The sequence below is a fragment of the Ostrea edulis genome, chromosome 4, assembly GCF_947568905.1.
Source record: "Ostrea edulis chromosome 4, xbOstEdul1.1, whole genome shotgun sequence".
In the NCBI taxonomy this organism is placed as follows: Eukaryota; Metazoa; Mollusca; class Bivalvia; order Ostreida; family Ostreidae; genus Ostrea; species Ostrea edulis.
The window spans coordinates 4437284-4460139 of record NC_079167.1 but is presented as its reverse complement, the minus strand read 5'-3'; the positions used below and the strand labels follow the sequence as shown (position 1 = coordinate 4460139).

Sequence of the window (22856 nt, the reverse complement as noted above, 5' to 3'; positions counted from 1 at the left end):
TCCAACATATTCAGAACACTGCCGCACGTCTCATATCCAGGACCTCTCGTTATAACCATATCACTCCAATATTAAGAGAACTACACTGGTTACCTGTGCAGTATAGGACACAATATAAGATACTTACTTATACTTACAAAGCCTTACATGATGAGTGCCCAACTTATATCAAACGATTACTAGAGGTATATAAGCCTACCCGAAATCTTAGGTCTATAAAACAATCAGTCACTCTAGTTGTTCCAAAAAGTCGAACCGTTACGTACAGGGATCGGTGTTTCAGAACAATAGCTCTAAAACTGTGGAATGCCCTTCCAGAACATGTAAGGGACTGTAGAACACTGTGTTCGTTCAAGAAGTCACCGAAAACACATTTTTTCCATCAAGTTTTCCAAGACTAGTTTCTATCATTTCAGTCATTCGTGTTTGTTGTTTCAGTGCATGAAGATTATCTTATCTGTTTTGACCGTGTCTTAGTTTTCGAGTACCATTTTGTGATGTTTTATCAAAATAAAAATAAAAATTATCAAAAAATTCTATGTTTTAATGTATCATAACTGAGACATTATATGCTGTGTGTGCGTGTGTGTGTATTTCATTATTACATATTTATGGTATCTTGTGTTTTCATGTTTTATATGTACAATCAGGATAGGTACAGCTACGGACTGTTTACATGTGAATGCGCATCTGGTGCATCAAAATTGGTACTGTATACGTTTTACATGTGATAACGCCTTTTATATCATTGCTTTTTAATGTTTTATTAATTTTCTTTGTATCATGTGTATAACATTCTGTTGTAAGGTATAACTGCAAGGTGAAGATAACGAACAGTGATCAATCTCATTACTCCTATAAGCAATACAAAATAGATAGTTGGGCAAACACGGACACACCAGGGGTGGGATCAGGTGCCTAGGAGGAGTAAGCATCCCCTGTTGACCGGTCACACCCGCCGTGAGCCCCTATATCCTGTTCAGGTAAACGGAGTTATCCGCAGTCAAAATCAGTGTGCCAAGAACGGCTTAACAATCGGTATGAAACACGTCAGACAGCATTTGACCCAATGATAGGTTGTATTGACGAACTAGATCGTTATAATGGCCATAGAATTTGCGAAATGCTGACTTCAATCGAGACTGTTGAAACCCCTGTACCATCAACTTGTTTGTCAGTAGCTTACCTCGATTTAAAAATTGACTATACGCAGAACAAGCTCTTGCATATCGAATCAGTTGAGATATAATTATAAACACCATATGCAGGTGATAATGGAATATTGCTACATAAATATGGGAAATCATCCCGTTTGTCATACAGTTGAGTTGTCAGTTTGTCGTTAATGTCTACTTTCAATAAATTAACTAAGTATGATGCAGACGTGGACGACTCTGGTGTCCTTTATTTCGAGCTCACAGGGATATATCAAATCGACATATGAATGAAAGTTATTATTGTTAATAGATAAAACGTCATCGATATATCGAAATGTCGAATTGAAGGCCACAGCGAGATATTTTTTCTTCACACGTTTTTGAATAAAGTCTGCTTCATATGAATATAGAAACAGGTCAGCTAACAAAGGAGAACAATTGGTGCCCATGGGAATTCCAACAGACTGTTGGAAGACCTGATCACCAAAGACCACGAAGATATTGTCAATGAGGAACTCTAGCATATTTTTTATTTTAACCTCAGAGTACTTGTGCGTGGAATCAGAGTGGTGCTTAACAAAGTAAGTTTTTGAATGACTGATCACTAGATATGAATATTTCCGTTTTCCATTTTTGTTGAAGAAGCAACTATCTATGATATCAAAAAGTCTAGTCTTTAATTTATTGTGAGGAATGGTCGTGTATAGTGTTGAAAAGTCATAGGTTTTAATGTTATTGATTTGGGGAAAATTCTGCGATTTCAAGTTTACTAAAAGTTCTTTAGAATTTTTTAGAATCCACATTTGATTAACACCACTTCTGGCATATGTAGTCGCACAGTAAGTTTGAAGTTTCTCCTTCACAGCTGTTAATATTTTCGTGAGGAGCAAAGATAGGGGTTTGGTAGAGCACTTACTGGATCCAGCAATGTATCTTTGTTTGTAAGGGGTTTTATGTAGTTTAGGAATCCAGTATAGGTACGGTAACTCATATTCATTTGACCCATTGACTGGGATATTAAATGTGTTTAAAACTGAAGCATGATTTTAAAGAATTTCATCTTTTGAAAGGGTAGTTGGAGTATAAGTACGACTACCAAAAGTGGAATTAATGCCAAGTTCGTTGAAAATACAGTTGTAATAATGAGCCTTACAAACAAAGACAATGTTGTTACTAGCTTTGTCAGCTGGAACCAAAACATATTCCTCATGTAACCTATCTAATTCTATTATAACTTCTGGTTTACTAAACACAGAAGGATAAATGGTACGTACTTTTGTTTTCATATGTCGAATGCGGGATTTTAATATTCCTCTTATGCTTTTAACCCATTCTGACAATGTATCAAGTTCTTCTTTTTCATATTTAGCCCATCGTCTGGCATAATCTTCTACAGAACTCATAATAGAGATGAAGTTCTGTCGCCAATTAAAAGACCGAGGTTCTCTGTATTTAGGACCTTTTAGAATAAGTGATTTGAGGTCCTCAATTTCAACATCACCAGTAATGGCATGTCCAGCTGGACTATAGTTGAAAGAAGATGAAGAACAAGAATATATATGCATTGTAAAGCACCTTTGAGCGTACATAGTGTATGAAAAAGGTGCTATATAAATATGGTATTATTATACCCCTCGCGGCCATGATTTTAACAAACTTGAATTTACACCATGTCAGGAAGCTTTCATGTAAATATAAACTTTTTTGGTCCAGTGGTTTTGAGAAGATTTTAAAAGTTTCCCCTATATATTTCTTTGTAAATCTTTCATCCCGTATATTGTGCCTCCAGGGGCCATGGTTTTAACAAACGTGAATCTGCATTATGTCAGGAAGCTTTCATGAATTTCAGCTCTTCTGGCCCAGTGGTTCTTGAGAGGAATATGTTCTAATCATTCCACCATATTTGTGCATTTTTATGATTATCTCCCCTTTGAAAGGGTCATGGCCTTTCATTCTGAACAAACTTGAATTCCCTTCACCGAAGAATGTTCTGTGCCAAGTTTGGCTGAATTTGGCTCAATTGTTTTGGAGAATATGAAAATATGAAAACTTTACAATGACAACTCCAAAGCAAACGACAACAACGATAAATTTCGGTCAGAAAAGCTTTAACGCAGGTTAGTTAATAAGATTATCCCTCTCTTGATAACAAACTACAGTGAAGAATCAAATTAATAAAGGAAAAACTTAGTGGCCTGTAGAGTGGCTACCAGTTATTTCTATGAACTTCTGCAGTGACTTTGAACTTTTGACCACGAAATCATTTAATATTTTGATAACAAAGCAACATTCAAAGTATCAAATCAATCAAGTAAAACACGTTGGTTGTATATTGTCTACAAGCTTTTTCTATAACGTCCTGCAGTGACCTTGACCTTTCATCATTTGACCCCAAAACCAAGAGTAATTTCTCTCTTAATAACCCCAAAATCAATAGAGTTATTTCTCTCTTTGTAACATACCTACCTGTGAAGTATTAAATCAATCAAGCAAGTAATGTAGCTGTATAGCACTTACACATACACTTGCACACAAATTCACCCACACACGAACAGTCCGTCACTATATCCCCTTTCGCAATAGGATAATGAAGCAAAATGATATACGAGTTTTCTTTACCTGGCTGATCCTTTTCGTTGGTATAAGCATTTTTTCCATGGTGGAGTGGATTTATTGTGACCGATTTAATTCTGGTTGGGAGACATAAGCCATTACCAGAAAGGTGTAAAATTGACATCTGTAACATTGTATCTAGGAAGGAAATCCAGTTGTTCTTCCAAATTAGCTCTCCATATTTTCCTGGAAAACATATAACAGGAAAGTAATTTACCTCCATCCTATTTGTATAATATTTTCTCCAATAGATTCATTTTTGTGAACACACTGTACATTCATATTTACTAGTACCATTGATCTCTGCAGCTGATATTCCCCTGAAGTCTGCTCCATAGTCATATCCCCTGAGTCTGAGTTCTTTGTAGACATCAGCACTACTAAGTTCCATGACTGGCCTGTCTGTGATTGGTAGTGTTTCTGCTTCTGGTGGCTCTATCTGTCTTATCTTTCCACTGACAGATAATAATCCACTCTCACTGATCTCAAAGTCTCCTGTAGTCTGCATTATCAGAACCTTGAATTTCACTTTTCCTAAACAAATAATCAATATATAATTCACTGCAATCTAAATTGTATTCTATTCTGAATTTTTCAAATATATCTTGGAATTTATTAAACTGATTACTCCAGAATATAAGCAGTATATCAACGTACCTTCAGAAGGTAGAATGGTAGCCTTATGAATCATGACATCACTGAACTTAACCGGCATTTCTTCCCAGGTCTGATGCTGAACCTTGGCCAGAGCTTGCCAAGCTAGAACCAGATACCCCGTGGCGGGAAACAGCACCCTTCCATCAATGCAATGCCCTTTGAGGTAGTTGTCGGGGGAATCTGGGCCTATCATAAACTCTGTTACAAACCCAGAATCTCCACTAGATCCAGCTTTCATATCTTCAAAAGTGGGAACATCCCAATCCATAGAGTGATTCCATTGAGCCTGGATTACAGGAGAAATCATGGGAGTTCCTCTTGGGACTGGGAAATTCACTGCAGGGTATAGTTTCAGGGGATTCATTTTCACACCATGAGTGTAACATCTGAGAAAAAAATAAGATAGCACGAATATCCGTCAGTTGCTTTGTGTTTAAGTACTGTGGTTTTTAAGATATTATGATACGTACTTCCCAAGTGCCATAAGGAAATGCTCAACATTGTCTGTGTGACCTCTTTTCAGTAGTCCAACATTGCAGCAGCTGGGTTTGAGAGTCCTTTTTAAGATGGCCTGTAGCAAACAGTGTGGAGCTATCTCAATCACGTTAGCATTGTCTGGAATATGCTGCAATGCTTCATAAAACAACACGGGGCTTACAGTGTTGTTGACAAAATACTCAGCTGAAGAATATTTGGCCATGTTGCTGTCCCAATCTTCCTCTGGAAATGAAGAACTAATCCACTTCTTGCTCCTTGGTTTTGGTTTGATCACCTGTATTCCAAATATTTCAATGACCAATGCATGCCTGATTTACTTATGACATATATGTCCCTTGGACAAGAGATACTAGTATAACACTTAGCTATCAATTACTATATCTTCACAAAATGAGCAGAAGTTATTCGATTTGAACTTTGAAATGGAGTGCCAAAGTCACTTATATATTGATTATCGTATACGTTTGAAATTTTGGAGGAAAGTTAATATCTGTATATGTATGTTTAAAGAAATTTGCATTTCAGTTTAGAGAAGGACTTGTACCCTGTTCATGTGGCATACCTTGTCTAGAGCTGCCTTGAGCACGGGAAGAATTTTAGCCATGTAGTAAGAATGGAAAGCCACTCCTGAACTATTGATCTCTTTAGCAAAGACCTTTTTCTCCTTAAGCTGGTTCACAAATGTGGCCACAGCCTCTTTGGATCCTGAGATGGTAACGGTGTCTTCAGAATTGTGACAGGCTGGGACCACTCCAGGTGGGCATTGAGCACAGGCCTCCTCCCATGTCATCCCTATGTTGTAATTAATGCATCATCTTAGATTTCACTTTACATCCAATAAACGAATCTGATTTGCTGAATCATTGTTAACATATTCAGTTACAATAATTGTGGGAAAGATTTCTTTTTAAATCAAAGTACTGATGGGAGTTGATTTTATGTAGATCTGCACCAAATGCTTCTGGGATTGAGAATTATTTCAAAATAAAAAAAGATAGAGAAGTCCTAAACTTATGCTGTGTAAATGTCTACCTACATATAGACACTGGTAAGTTAACACCTTGCCTGGATTGAATTTTACTATTCCAACATATTACATACTCTTAGAATTGCTCATTTTTGTCACGACAAGTAACAATATTATTATTCTAGCACTACTAGAACAGTTTTGAACAAGAGATCAACGGACCTTATATCAAAAGTATCACTAGCCCCAAGAGCTACGAAATCTAGAGAGAAAAAAAATCCCAGTTCTGAATACATAAGCTAAATTCTAATATTCAGCAACAGTGTAAAATAAGATGTGTTCTTTAAAACTTAAATTATCTCGAAAGTGCCTATACTGATGAAAGGCTTCACATGATATAGCATATGTAACATTAACGTGATACGACTCTTTTGGAGTGAAAACCCCGTTGTTGCAAAATTCACAATTCTGGTACATACTTTTCTGCTTTTCCTGATATACATTTAGTTTTAAACTGTGTCAGCAACCTTAAAGAAGTCTTTCAAATGATAAATACAATAGTCATCATGATAATTTTGGTATTACCCTGGAACCAAAATCCTTACCCGATGATCATAAATTTACAATTTTGGTAAAAGACTATCTACTCCTTTTGAATTCCTATTTAGTTTCAATTTAGTATCAATAGCAATAAACAAGATATTATTTAAATGATTTACACATATTCACGTCCCGTGGGAATCCAGGTTAGAATAGGTCCTCATTACCCCTTGCTTGTCGTAAGAGGCGACTAAACGGGGCGGACCCTCGGATGAGACCACAAAAACCTAGGTCCCGTGTCACAGCAGGTGTGGCACGATAAAGATCCCTCCCTGCTCAAAGGTCGTAAGAGCCGAGCATAGGCCTAAATTTTGCAGCCCTTCACCGGTAATGGTGACGTCTCCATATGAGTGAAATATTCTTGAGACGTTAAACAATATACAATCACATATAAACTATATATACCAAGTCTGACCATGCCCTGGAGTTAGACGCCTACCCCGGGGATCATGAAATTAACAATTTTGGTAGTGGCCCTCCTGGTCTACATCACTATGCATTTAGTTTTTCCTGGAGATATGCAGTTGTAGAGAAGACGATAATTGAAAATTTATCATTTTTTGCCCCGCCCATAAAGCCTCGGGACCGGTGCAGAAGTTTACAATTTATGTTCCCCTTGTCCAAAAGATGCTTCATACCAAATTCAAAAAGAATTAGAATGGTAGTTATCAAGAAGTTGAAAATGTTCAATTGTAAACACATCTGATCACTGACTATTTTGGCCCAATTCCCAACCCCTGGGATCACGAAAATTACAATTAGCTTATCATTGTAGACTCTTGATCATTATTTGGAGCATAATGGTGTTGACGAAATGTATACTTGGAGGTTAGATCAAAACAGACCAATGTTCGATTATAATCTAATATGATATGGGGGAGGTGGAAGAGGGTAATTTTACATTATTATTTTCTGTACTGTTCACAAGATATGTGTGCGATGCATACACAATTGCTACTTGTTGACATGATATTTGTTAATCTTATAACATAAAACTTTGATTATTTTTTCAAATTTGATTTTTAAGATTGAATTTGGATCTGAACACATGGAAGGGGCTCGATGAAATATTTTGTTTGTATATAGTGACACCTTTTGAAAAAGAAATGTTATCCAATACTATAAGATTTCCACGAAAAACCGGCTAGACCGGTTGTGGAAAGATTATATTAATATAATTATACCATTATAATTATATTAATTACAATATAATTATAGCCTCTTTGCCCAGGTTCAACGCCTTTACTTGGTCTTCGTCCGTGTTTATGATTAACGGTATTCTGAGTTGGACTTTGTGTACATATTTAATGAAGATTACGTGAATGAACAGAGAATACATAGTATGTGAGTGTGATTACTTCTACACAATGAGTAATGTAAAAGTCCATTTGAATATTAATTAATCAGGTGTCATGGTTAGTTGTTTCACCACTATGAATCTAAGAGGCCATAAAATCATTGAATCTATCTATTTAGTAAAGGAAAACTAGAAATGACAATGTATTCTAATTTCTATTGTTACACACGCGGTACACGTGCTCTGTCAATCAGCTGAGTCAACGCTTTCTGCTTGTCGCGGCCCACGGGAAAGCAGGAAATTATATTGTGTTTAATTTTCAAATCTTTAAAACAAATTTTCTTGAAAACACACCAAAAAAAAAAAACTTGTTTTTTTTCAAAATCAATATTTGAATTAACTCACAACTGAAAGTTTAGAAAATTTGAACGGAGTTGTTGTTTCCACACTAGAATAAAATTAATTTACTGTCGAGCCCAGAAACACATTCTTGTTGTTTTTAAAGTGGACAATGAATGTGGCGATGCACGATATTTCCAGTTCGTTTTAATTTGACGCTAACACGAATCTTGAAGCTATTATCATCGCTGATTAATTGGTTTCCCGATTGTGTACACGTATGTATATGTATTTTTGGATTTAAAAGGTTCACACAACTGCTATAGAATAAAAGATGAAGATAACGAACAGTGGTCAATCTCACATCTCCTATAAGCAATACAAAATAGAGAGTTGGGCAAACACGGACCCCTGGATACAACAGAGGGACCGCAACTTCAAAAGCCCGACTTTTCTCGAGGACTACGGTAAGTGTGGAATTTCAGTCCGCGTGGCCCTGTGTTTTTGACCTGTACTGTATTATGATCGGTGGTACGCTTGCTGCGTGTAGAAATTTTTGATTTGTGTGAAATTTCGTTGTTGACATTAATTTGTATTTCTAGTAATTTAACAGTATAATGCATAAACGTTTCACGAACTATTTGCTGCAAGCACTGAATATTACCTAACAGAAGTGATAAGGTCCACACCACTTTGAGTCGAGTGATTGCATAGAGGAGTTGAAAAATCAATTCCCAAAAATCATTTGATGGAATTTGGCAACCAATAAAACATCTTTTGAGGTCAATTTCTTGTACATTTGTAAATACAAATCTACAAGAACTTAGAATATGAGTGGGACATATCACGTCCATGGAAATTGGAAGCCCTTACAACTTCTTTCCCGTACAAATGCATGTATATAAAATCTGATGGTGAGAATCGTCACAAGAAGGTAGAAAATGTGATGGACTAGACCACAATCACAATTTAAATTCAAGACCCCAAATTCTCAATTCAGCGAACTATCTTCTGGTCACTAGTAATAAATGGAGTCTGACTGCCAACCTCTTCAATGTCGATCTTCTCCCCAGACTTACACTTGTCCTTTCCTGGGGAAGGTCAAGACACCAAAGGTAACTGGAAGGGAAAAAAAACAACCAAAAACAAAACCAAATGGGATTGGAACAAAGGATCCCTTAATCTCTTGCCAGGTGTTCCATCAATGTGATTTGGTATTTGATAACTAGCAATCGAACTTGTCTAACTGCCAGAGAATAAATGACTGTTGCAATTTTATGGGTGGAATTTGACCCACCAACAGCAGCCATTGCTCCTGGTGGAAGGTTGGACTCTCTGATGCATCGTCCTCTCCAGTAAGCAGTAAGGACTGTTTCCTCAGCTGTCAATGATCCATCAGCATAACCACACCCCAGCTCTCCTGCAGAATGTCCAACAATTCCATCTGGTGCAATACCTATCACTTTCAATGTGTCCACCAAAGCTACCTAAGTTGCATTAAAAGAGGCATTTCATTTTGTGTAAATTGTATTTAGCCATCCCTTAAAACTTCATCTACACATTTGTAAACCAATTAAGCCACAATCTTCAATGAAATGTTGTACATGAATAGTGGAATTGTTTTTCTACCTGAATTGCTGCAATACCAATAAAGGAATTTAGAGTGTCTTTAAAAGCAGATTCATCAGCTGTCATCATCAAATCATAGAGCTTCACACCATACACTGACAAAACTGCATCTAACTTCAAGATGGAGTTTCTGAAAACATCAAAAACCATCATGTCTCTTCCCATGCCATGCCACTGTGATCCCATGCCAGGGAAAACAAACCAAGTTGGTCTCTTCTCTCCATTGTATGGCTGAATCGAAAATAAAGAAGTGAAAAAGAAGAAGATGCTCCTCAGAATGTCAAATAAAAACCCAGCGAAAGATTAAAACATTAAGACAATATAGAATTTATAAAATGTACCTGAATATGATTCAGATTGGTGTCATCGGACCCATTGAGGATAGTAAATCCCTTGTATATTCCAACTGAGACATCCAAATTAGCACTTTCACTTAGCAAGGCATGCATCTCTACATTTCGTTTATTGTTTTGAGTCAACTGTAAAATGTTTTGTACACCATTATATGTTCTGCTGGAGTAGACGAACAATCTCTTCAATGTGCTTGCATCATGTTTGCTTTTTCTTTGGTCTCCTGGAGTTTGCAAGATTGCATGAACATTTGAGCCTCCAAATCCAAAAGAGTTGATCCCAACAAACCCCTCCTTCATGGGTGTATTTCGTGTCACAACTTGTAGTCTTCCATCATTTAGGCCCGGAATGTCTGGATTTGCTTCCTTGTAGTGTAAGTTGGCAGGGATGACACCCTTTTCCATCCCAATAATGACCTTTGCAATAGCTGCCAGACCTGATTGCAATGTACGTGTAATTTAGTAATATGGTTAGTTTGATATTTTTACAGGGGAAGTGAAAGAAATATATATCCAGAAGTTAATATTCTTACCAGAGGCGGGTTCAGAATGACCCATATTAGACTTGACAGACCCTATAGGTAGTGGCCCCTCCCTGTCCTTGCAGAACACATCCACGATAGTGTTTACTTCCTGGGGATCACCCGCCTTGGTCCCTGTCCCATGAGCCTCCACATATACCACTTTATTGGGTGCCACCCCAGCATCTTCATACACATCGTCCAGCAGTCTCTTTTGGATATCACCTGATGGGAAGGTGATTCCTTGTTCTTTTTTACCATCTGAGTTTGTTTTTGAGTGAACCACTCTGCTGTAGATCCTCTTCGCATCAGGTTTCATTTGGAGGTACACCACCACTATCCCTTCGCTTCGGCAATAGCCATTTCCTAGTTATAAAGTTTGTCAAATTAATTTTGAAATAAAGGTAATGATGTATAAGATGCATTTACAAAAAACAAGAAATGTAGGATATATATGTCCCTCCCCTCAATTTGAAAATCATGAATAGAAAATATAGTACTCTGACTTTATTGCACCAAGAGGGGTCATCATTTAGCCATGATAACTTACGTCTAATTTTAAATTATTAACAATACCATTGATAGAAATATGAAAGAGAGACAGGCATAAAATACCACTTTGTTAACCACTAAAATTAGATTTAAGGTAGCCCCACCCTTGTGTAACTTATCAATATCAATGGTTCAAAGTAGAAATTAATTTCTACTTGATCTAGATTACGGTAATTTAATCAATAACCAGAGAACATATACATCTTGCCACCTTTTCAAAGATGTCAGACATACAAAAACCTTAGGAAATCACATATTCTTTATCAAATTGCAATAGAAAAATGCATAAAAACTGGTTTCAATGACAAAATTTTTATGTCAACATTTTTAAACACTGTTACTTTCTTGATATAAATTAATTGTGGATATCAGGAAAATCTTTGTATAATAGATATACAGTAGAGAAAATACTAGCATGAAAGGTGAAGATAACGAACAGTGATTAATCTCATAACTCCTATCAGCAATACAAAATAGAGAGTTGGGCAAACATGGAGTCCTGGATATACCAGAGGTGGAATCAGGTGCCTAGGAGGAGTAAACATCCCCTGTCGATCGGTCACACCCGTCGTGAGCCCTATATCTTGATCAGGTAGACGGAGTTATCCGTAGTCAAAATCAGTGTGCCAAGACCGGCCTAACAATTGGTATGAAACACGTCAAACAGCAAATGACCCAATGATAGATTGTACTGACAAACTAGATCGTTATGTAAATTTCTACTTTCCTAGTTCAGTGGTTCTTTAGAAGAAATTTTCAAAGATTTTACCTATATATTAGCATGTAAATTTTTGATCCCCTGTTGTGGCCCCACCCTACCCTCGGAGTTTATGATTTTAACAAACTTGAATCTACACTATGTCAGAAAGCTTTCATGTAAATTTATTCTTTCCTAGCCTAGTGATTCTTGAGAAGATTTTCAAAGAGTATATCTAAATATTCGCATGTAAAACTTTGATCCTCTATTGTGGCCCCATCTTACCCCGGGAGTCATGACTTTAAGAAATTTGAATCTGCACTATGTAAGGAAGCTTTCATGCAAATTCTACTTTCCTATCCCAGTGGTTCTTGAGAAGAAGATTTTTAAAGATTTTCCCTATATAGTTGTATGTAAAACTTTGATCCCCTATTGATCTCCTATTGTGGCCCTATCCTACTCCCGTGGGTTATGATTATAATAAACATGAATCTGCACTATGTCAAGAAGCTATCATGTAAATTTCAGATCTTCTGATCGAGTGGTTCTTGAGAAGAAGATTTTTAAATGACCCCACCCTATTTTTGTGATTGTCTCCCCTTTGAAGGGGGCACGGCCCTTCGTTTTTTCCTTACACTAAATAGCTGCCGCTAAAGCATTTAGAAATAGAAATATGCATGGATGTACAAAATCAACAAATAAAATCTTACGGTATTTTAAACCCTTTACACTCTTATTTAGCATTGTCCGGTGTGACTTCTATATCTTAAACCCTTTACACTCTTATTTAGCATTGTCCGGTGTGACTTCTGAGATGTTACCACGTTTGAAAATTTCTTCATCCGCCCCAAATGAAGATTCACAATACAGGCCCCCTATCTTAAATTAAATCGGGGAATACAAAGATACTAGATATAATTCATGAAGTTTAAATCATAATACCACTGGCATCAAACGATTTACAGGTTCCCTCTGGAGACAGCATGCCAAGCTGGTGACATTGCAGGGCCGTGAGAGGTTTGAGACAAACGCTGCATCCTCCGACTATGGCTGCATCACAGTGCCCTTGTCTGATGCTGTTCACAGCCTGATCAAGGGCCAACAGGCTGGAGGAACAATACGTATCAAGGACAAAGCTGGGACCTGGAGTGAAACAAATGGCAGTGTACATAACATCGGATATCCAGGTTATTCCTCTCTAACCTCAGTGTTCACTCAGTAAGCATTGTGTCGTTGATTCAAACTTGGGAAAATGTGATGGTTTTGAAAAGTTACATTGAAATTCTTATGTTAGATCAATTTTGACACTTCATCGTTGAATCATCTTTTATGATAGGTACTACAATTTGTTAATATTATTTACTTTTAGGTTTACAATGAAAAGTTGAAGATAACGAACAGCGATCAATCTCATAACTCCTATAAAGAATACAAAAGTAAGAGTAGGGCAAACATAGACCCATGGACACACCCGAGGTGGGATCAGGTGTAGGCATTCCCTGTCGACCGGTTATACCCACCGTGAGCCATACATCTTGATTGAATAAACGGAGTAATCCGTAGTCAAAATCAGTGTACAAAGAACAGATGAAACATGAAAAACAGCATTCCCCTATTGACAGGTTATATTAGTAAATCAGATCGTTATAACGATAAAATTTATAACCATAAAATTTGTGAAATGTTGACTTTAAACAAGACTATCGAAACCCCTGTAACATCAACTTATTTGTCAGTAGCCTGTCTCGATTTATAAACTGACCATACGCAGAACAAGCTCTTGCGTATAGAATCAGTTCAGATATATAAACCCCATATGCAGGTGACAATGGAATATTGCTACATATATATGGGAAGTTGACGATGGAGAAGCTGAAAGTCTAAAAACTCTGCAGTAAAACCATTGCTTTCTGGAGACTCCATATATTTCACTTACTACAATAGCTCTTTCAAGATACTAGTAGCTAGTGGTCTATTCAACCAGTTTTCTTATGTCAACCTGATCAATAATATCATTGACATCTACATGATCGAGTTGTGATTCCCTGTGTATCGAGTTTAATTAAAATTCCAATTGTTTAAAATTTCAAACTGATAATAAATAGTATTGCTTTCATCAAATGAATTAATGCGCGCATCAATTCAATTATTGCTCTCATCAATTGATTTAATGCGTGCATTATATCAATTATTGTTCTCATCAATTGATTTAATGCGCGCATTATATCAATTATTGCTCTCTTCAATTGAATTGTAGTGCGAATCACTTCAATCGTTGATATCATTAATTCATTTGAAGAGATCATTAATTCAATTAAAGCGCGCATCAATTCAGAATTGAAGATATCATTAATTATTTGAAGAGATTTTAATTAAATTGATGCGCGCATCAAATGAATTGATGATGTCTTCAAATAATTGAAGATATCTTCAATTATTTGAGTTTATGTTAATTTGGCGCTCCATACATCCTTAAATATATAGTGACAGATATTGGAAAACAACCTGATTCACCATAGACCATATATGCTGGTGTACTACTTTTTATTCACAAAATATATTTCAGAAATTTTAAATGTACTCTTTCAATAATATCCCAATTTTCATACCCCCCCCCCCTAATTTCACAGTCATAGAGTAGTTCTGGCATTACTACTTTATCAAAAAAATCGAACTGGTGTTCTAATGGTAAATTGAATCAAACAATGTTAGTTTGGCCGTCATTGTGCGCATGCACTCACATGCATTATCAATAAATAGAATAGAATAGTTGAATTGGGTTCTTAATATTCAGCGGTAGATTATTACATTTGACAACAAGGATAAACATTATTTAATTCAGCGTATATTCATTTTAAATCGAATTCCTTAGCTGGGTAGCTCATCTAGCTGTAGCTCGTGCGTTCGAGTCTAAAAGGAGTTTTAATTCTTTTTCAAATTACTTTCTACAAAAACTGTATACTTTGACTAAATTAGGTAAATGTGAAACTTTTCAATTCCAAAATATCATTGTACATATCCTCCACTTTCCATCAATATAAGGTCATAATCAATAACTTTAAAAATACCATGTGTTGATTGTGACTTTCCACTTGCTAGTATTTTTATTTTTATAAACGTCCACAATGAAAAAGTATTTGAAAAATAAAGCCTTCGGTTTGAAACAGCATAACTTTATTCCTTGCAAAACATCAATAAATGTAAACATGTTTGAAAAGGTTTCGTTAATTTTACAGACATAAAAGGGGAGTGACAAAATTGGCTAGGATTTTATGTTGAATCAGCGTTGAAATATCGAAAAATAATTCAACCTTGTAATTATATGGAACTAATTAGTGCTATTTCAACGTTGCTACTTTAATGTAAAATGTAACATTTTCATGTTTATGGTAATATTTATTTATTTTTTATCTTCCATTACCTTTAAAGTCGAAGAAATAAGACAGTCTGTTAGCAATCATAGATCGTGAACACCCGGTCAAGGTGTATCCCACCGTTTTCTGGGGGTCCATTGTCCACGCCTCGTGAGCCTCCGACGCACTGGCCCCAATAAACACGCCAGTCTTAGAGTCCCTGATACTGGAAGGGTCGGTGCCTGTAAAATGGACTTATTTTCATAACCTTTATCATTCATTTTTTTTTTTTTTTACATTTGGCGTTTTGTTTCGCATTCAAATAACCTTACAAAGAAACAAACAAAATAGAAAGAAGGCACCTGTAGGTAAATCAAGATTAATGTAATCGAAACAAGTCATGATTGTAACAGTACGAAAGTCTCCCAAACGAACAACAATAGAAAATTGCTAAGCCCACTTTCTGCAAAATAACTGCATATTGTTTGTAAACTCCTCTTGCAAACCCCTGATAGTGAATTCCCTCGAGTTCCCATATATATATAAATGTAAAGTTCCATCTTATGTATACCTTTCGTGTTCAGAGTCGCAATCCTTATCTTAATTAACGTAGCTCATTACACCAAATGTTAATTGAATAGCTCGTTAAATGTTTATTGAACAGCTCGTTAAATTGAATAGCTCGTTAAATGTTTATTGAATAGCTCGTTAAATGTTTATTGAATAGCTCGTTAAATGTTTATTGAATAGCTCGTTAAAGCACTTCGTATGAAGTATGATTTCATCATTGGATGATACAAGATCTCACTCTTTTGCTTTGATTTTATTTTATTTGTCACAGAATGTTGGTGTATAATAAACTGCCACATATGTTCTAAAATTTGTCGACATGTGTGTGTGTTTGTGTTACGTATAAGAGTAATTGTAACACCTGTATTATTCTACCTGAATCAACGATCGCTTCATAGGTCACTTCTAACAGCATACGCAACTGAGGGTCCATCCTATTGGCCTGTTTCGGATTGACACCGAAGAAAGTTGCGTCAAATTTATTAAGTGTCTTCAATTTCCCACTTCTCTTTGGTAATCCATATAGACCTTTATATGAAGAAAATTGTTGAAAATTATGCTGGATTTTATCGAAATCGTAAAAATCACTTTCGTGACGATCAAAAGTATTCGTAAATTCTGTAAACCCTTGCAATGCACGGTATAGCATTAACGTCCCCTCTTAAATCCTTATAAATAACCAACAGTGTCATGGTCTTTTCAGTGGTTTTATTAATTTCTTTACTGGCCTTGTATCTTCTCAGATCCGGTGTTGTTGGGCTTTTGTGCTTTTATACACACACACACACACACACACACACACACACACACACGCACACACACACACACACACACACACACACACACACACACACACACACACACACACACACACACACACACACACCGGGTTGCCATCTTCTATTGTCTTCTGACACCATGTCGTCGCCATTCATGAGATGCTGTTCGAACTCCTCCATATTTTCCGACTCCGGTAATCGACATGATACACCGCTGATGACAAGTTCACAAGTTCCCCTCTCTATCACAGGTGAATCCAACTCTGTGGGACGATTTGTGTCGTCTAATATTCTTGATGGCATCTTCTAAATCTGTATTTCAATATACGTTAAATTAAGCATGTTTTAACAATCATCTGAGACAATAAAATACATATAAATGTATAATACAGTGAAGTAGTCTTGTTTCCAACAGAATATCAAATTAGACCCATCATTATGCTTAGATACTTTAAAGAAATAAAGTACGCGTTTTCATGGAAATTGCAGCATAACCTCCGAGGTCAAAAATGTTTTTGTTTTAACCGATTTCAAAGGAGACAGGACAGTAATTCCACAGACTCTTCAAAAGGACATGCTGAGGAGGATTCGCTCATCACACCTTGGAACTGAAGGATGTATCCGACGAGATAGAGAATCAGTAGTCTTGCCGCAAATGAATGCTGAGGTCAAAGACTTCATACTAAAGTGTGAAACATGTCGCTCTTTTGACAACAACCAAGGAAAGAACCGCTAAAATATCGTGATGTACCACTACGTCCTTGGGCAATATTTTCACATACGAAACTATGTGATTGTGACCGATTACTTTTCAAACTATTTGAGATGGATCTCTTAGAACTAAGACTTCTCGAGAGGTCATAAAAAACCTGTAAGCCCAATCCGCAAGACATGGAATACCCATCTTCACAAGTCAAGGAACTTGCAAACTTTGCCCGGAATTCAATCTTCGCCTCATTACCCACAGAGCAATGGGAAAGCTGAATAAACGCCAAATTTTTACAAAAAGCAAAGTATGCAAATTCGGATCCCTACCTAGCATTATTGGAATTCAGAAATACGCCGAACTAGCTTAGCGATGTAGTTAATGAGTAGAACAAAAACCCCGTTTCTACAATTGGAAAGCTATCACAGAAAGGAGAAGATAATTAACGCCAAACAAAAACAAACAGAAAATTACAACAGATCTGCCCATCCATTACAACCACTACCGATCGACGAAATAGTCCGCGTGAAAACTCCTAGACCACGACGAGAAGCAAACCGGACACTATCATACGAAGTTCAGACAGAAACAGGACCTGAGGAATTCGAGAGAGGTGCCTGTGTCATTTGACGATCCGGGGGATATTCCCAGTGACACAGAAGCTGATCACAATCCAAGCCCAGTCAAGGATTCTAAAAAACACTACCACTCGATGCGGACGTGAAGTTAGACCACCAGCAAAGTATAATCAAATCGTGATCGCCTTGAGACTTTATTATTATTAGAATTAGCCAAAACAGTTTGTTAATTTTAGCTAAGGAAGCTGTAAGGGGCATTATAACAAATGTATTTTAAAGTGTCTGGTTCACGTTTTTGGATTTTTTTTTTTCTTTTTGATGTTAAAGATTAGAAATATAACTCATTTAAAGTTGACAACCGAAATGTGGACTTTCTTATGCAAGGATAAAAGCAATATTTTAGCCTAAACTCTGTATTACGTACATGCAAAGAAGACTCAAGTCTTGTTTTTGTTTACAAACTATTGAAATGTTAATTCTGTGATTTAAAGCAACCTAATTCTGCACAGACTCAAATTTAACTCAAGAATACTTGAAATGTGATATAGATCATAAACTTAGATCGATAACCAAGAATACTTGAAATGTGATATAGATCATAAACTTAGATCGATAACCAAGAATACTTGAAATGTGATATAGATCATAAACTTAGATCGATAACCAAGAATACTTGAAATGTGATATAGATCATAAACTTAGATCGATAACCATACATTTTTATAACTTTGTAAACAATAACATACCTCAATCTTTGTTTACACAACAAATAATAAAATCCCTGTTATGAGCTTCTGTCATATGTATGACCTTAATTTTTTGTGAAACCTTTGAAACACACTAGACAGCAGATTTTGATAATTAAATACGAGAAACAAAATGTTGGGGAAAATCGTGAATCGGTCCTTTTAAAATAACCTGGCTTTAATTCCACAACAGTAATCCAACTTGTACTAATCTAAGGTCCCTTGGTTTTTGTTTTTTTTCAACAGCATATAAACTGGGTATGTTTCATTCGTCGTAACACTATAAAGAAATACCTCCTGTGATCAATTATATCATACGTCTGGCTAATCATGTATTTTACTGTTCACTTATAAATTAATCTACCATAAGCATTGTAATACTAGTAGTAGAGGAGCTATATATATATATATATATATATATATATATATATATATATATATATATATATATATATATATATATATAAAGCCGGATCGACTAGGGGACGTATTAACTAGGGGACGGATAGTCTAGGGACGGATCGGTAATGGGACGAATCGACTAAGGGACGGATTGATTATGGAACGGAACGTCTAGAAAGCCCATAGATGAGCTCCACCCACATCCAGTGATCCGTGAAGAAACCGGACGGTATTTTTTAGAGTCATTAAATCGTGCAATCGATTTTTTAAAGTAGTTTTTACGAATTAAATTAAATTGTACAAATGATTTACTGAATCGTACATGTACAAACGACGTTTTAAATCGTACAAACTACATTTAAAATTGTTTGTACGATTTACTAAATCGTAGAAACGACTTTTTAAATCGTTTGTACGATTTAGTAAATCGTACATACGATTTATTTTTATTTCTCTGCTATGTTAAAATGGCACGAATATGCCGTCATACCTTTGCAATTCCGAAAAAATAAGCTCGTAATGTCGAGCTGATCATCTCGTAATTACTGGTTAACTATAACGTAATTAGGAGAATTTATCTTCCTTGCCACTTATCGAATTCTGTAAATGTATCATAAACATGTATAATCTAAAATTTTAGAAATACATGTAGTTATCGCAAAAACACCAATAAACTAAGATAATATTGAAATTCTGAAAGAAGTCAATTAAACTCTCAAATCATGCAGCAGATTTAACTTACTTTAGCCAAAGATGCAATATAAAAAGTATTACCACCTTCCCTGCTCGTGTGCAGCGATAACAAATTATTTTATGCATGCATCTCGATGAACACAACCGCTTGAGGTGGGCCCATCTTTGTTACAGCTGATCTATATCCCGATTTTCGTTGATCAGGACCTCCCCTATCAATGTAATCCTTGAGGACAACCGGGATTTGTTATAGATTATACAATGCATCATAAGCATCAGCGGTAATATATTACGTGATGCCATTTCTTTTCACGTGCATGGCTTGCATGACTTCTCCTTCATCAGGGACTGCATAAGATGATTTTGTCATACTATTCAATAATAAGCTAAGAGTACCGGATTTTATTCCTCGAACTAGCCTGAGGAGAGAGCTGGAAATACCCTCATGACCCAAAGAAAAGAAAAAAGAATTTCTCATTATCAATATTACCTTAGCAGTATACGGACAGAAAGTCACAGGACAAAAAGTCACAAAATCTGTAGGACAAAAAGTCACAATGATGACTTTGGATCAGATAGGATAAAAAGTCACAGGACAAAACGTCACTGGACAAAAAGTCACAAAAATGCTCACTAAAGCTGTTGTTCAGACACCAGACATTTCTTACAGTGGATAGGAGGTAGAAGGAAATACATGTCATCATTATTGGTGTTTGATTTGCCACATTTAGCACTTTCAGTTCATTATTAGATGTTCATTATTAGAAAATAAGAAAGGAAAAATCATTGACTTGTTTATATAGCAATTATTATATGACAGTTCACTTACTTCTTGTTTGGACAATAATCTGGAGTGAAAGGAAGCCAACCATAATTCTGCGATCAGATTTTGTTTTGACAATCATTATGTAGTACACTAAACCAAATGATCATAAAGCTTATTTTTATTGTATCTCAATAAAAAAAATCAAAATAATATTTTACAATAAATATGATAAAAGGAATAACAATTTTATAATTATTATCAAATCTCAGAGAAAATATAAATTTTGCATATAAATTTTCTTAAACTTTACAAAAAGAACAGCTATGTTTTAAAATATATATAAAAAAAATCAATACTTTTTATTTTCTTATAAACTGTGACTTTTTGTCTGGTGACATTTTGTTCTACTTTCATAAAAATTTTGATTGTGACTTTTTGTCTTATTTTCTTATAAAACTGACTTTTTGTCCTGTGACTTTTTGTCTTGTGACTTTTTGTCCGGTGACATTTTGTCCTACTTTCATAAAATTTCTTATTGTGACTTTTTGTCCATGGTCATTTTGTCCGTGACTTTTTGTCCTGTGACATTTTGTCCTACTTTCATAAAATTTCGTATTGTGACTTTTTAGTCCATGGTCATTTTTGTCTGTGACTTTTTGTCCTATGACTTTCTGTCCTACATTCACCTCAACATTGCCAATAGAATCATTGAATTGAACAGAAGGTCACCCACCACATGGTCATCCTTGAAAAAAAAATCTGGAGGAACTAGATCCAATCAAACTCGCAGCATCAAAAAACAACAACCTTTGCTACATCTGCAGTGAAATGGAGCATTAAATGCTAGATTTCCCCATGTACCCCGTTACAAATGCCGACAGTTAGGCCACTGGATAAGTGACTGACTGAAAATAGAGGGGCGATTTCAAGGTAACAATATGAATTATTACCTTCGCGCAAACCATATATAAATATATTGAATGATTTGATATGACAAAAGAAATAATTATATCATTATATGACCATCATTTGACAAGAGATATTTCCACGTATTCATAGTTATTTCGGATTTCAAACATTTCGGTTGAGCATCACTGAAGAGACATTATTTGTCGAAATGCGCATCTGGCGGCCGTTTCACTAAACGATCGTAGATCGTAAACGTAGACTTAAATGTGAACGTAGCACGTAAGACCGTTTCACTAAAAGTTACGATTTGCGATTTACGATCAATATTGATCGTAACCCTACGAGTGGTCTAGGGCTATCGTAAGTGCTCCTACATGCACGTAAATGAGCAATATGGCCGCCATGCTGGCCCGCCTGAGATCATTTTGTGGTAGTATTTACCTGACTGAGTTTGTTTATACTTTGTAGGAAGAAAACAATCACAATGACTTGCAGTCTGCTTTTGCACAAAAATATTGTACAGTCCGAGCCCGAATCTTAAATCAATATTAGAGTTGTCCTTCTTTGTTACGCACACCCACAGAAATGCCAGTCTCACAGGGGTCAAGCCCGTTTTGGGCCCGGGCTCTGTGATACCACAGATATAGTAAATTTATTGTATCACAGAGTTCGGGTCCAAAACGGGCCTAGCCCCTGTGACCAGTCTGCTGAAGTAAATGTAAAGGCAATGAATTCATAAAAAGTGAGGAAGGGGGGGGGGGGGGGGGGGTGTGTGTGTGTGTAGTCCATATGTCAAACTTTGCATGTAATGATAACGAGAACAGTTGTTAGAAAAGTAATATGGGGAGGAGGGTGTTATTGCTACATTAGCTGCAGCTCTCCGAAAAAAATTATGTTGACAGACCGGAGTGTTAACATAATTTTTTTCTTAGAGCTACAGTTCTGCAGCTATTGCTACATGTGCCTGCATCACCGTTAGTGTACATGTATATTTAACATTAGGCAGAATTCAAGTAATTCTCATAGACATGTTCAGAAATTAAGTTTCTTTAGAAACAGTTCATTTAAATCCGAGACGTTGCGATTCGACGGACTCAGTTATTTTTTTCTCGTCAGATCAATACTTTTGATGCAACTGACTAACTGCATAATATATGCATATTCGAATGATAAACATTACAAATTTTAAGGAAAATATGATAATAACATGATTTGGTAATGGGAGAGAGGTTAAAATCCCAATTTTGCAAGTGGAACGTGTCTGTAGTTTTATGAAGGTCGTTAGAAATTAAACATACAAACCTAGACCTATATGTATACAGTACACAGAAAAGGGAAGGGTCATTATCGGATCCTTGGGGTTCCGACCCCTTGTTATAAAGTGCAATCCCGTGGGGATCCAGGATAGAATAGGTCCTCAGTACCTCTTGCTTGTCGTAAGAGGCGACTAAATGGGGCGGTCCTTCGGATGAGACTA

At 36.1% G+C, this 22856-nt stretch overlaps 1 protein-coding gene across 1 annotated transcript in view; it reads right to left on the bottom strand.

The window, feature by feature from the left end:
* Positions 1–16882, bottom strand: part of LOC125668843 (fatty acid synthase-like) — a 29055-nt gene extending 12173 nt beyond the window's left edge. Inside the window, exons 1-13 of the mRNA XM_048903278.2 lie at positions 16687–16882; positions 16176–16328; positions 15299–15472; positions 12820–13020; positions 10641–10994; positions 10099–10544; positions 9758–9988; positions 9426–9615; positions 5488–5717; positions 4898–5199; positions 4428–4813; positions 4065–4304; positions 3777–3956 (exon numbers count right to left, since the gene is read on the bottom strand). Coding sequence (XP_048759235.2) covers positions 3777–3956; positions 4065–4304; positions 4428–4813; positions 4898–5199; positions 5488–5717; positions 9426–9615; positions 9758–9988; positions 10099–10544; positions 10641–10994; positions 12820–13020; positions 15299–15472; positions 16176–16328; positions 16687–16882 — 3283 coding nt within the window. The remainder of the gene's footprint in view (positions 1–3776; positions 3957–4064; positions 4305–4427; positions 4814–4897; positions 5200–5487; positions 5718–9425; positions 9616–9757; positions 9989–10098; positions 10545–10640; positions 10995–12819; positions 13021–15298; positions 15473–16175; positions 16329–16686) is intronic.
* Positions 16883–22856: the final 5974 nt, after the last annotated feature.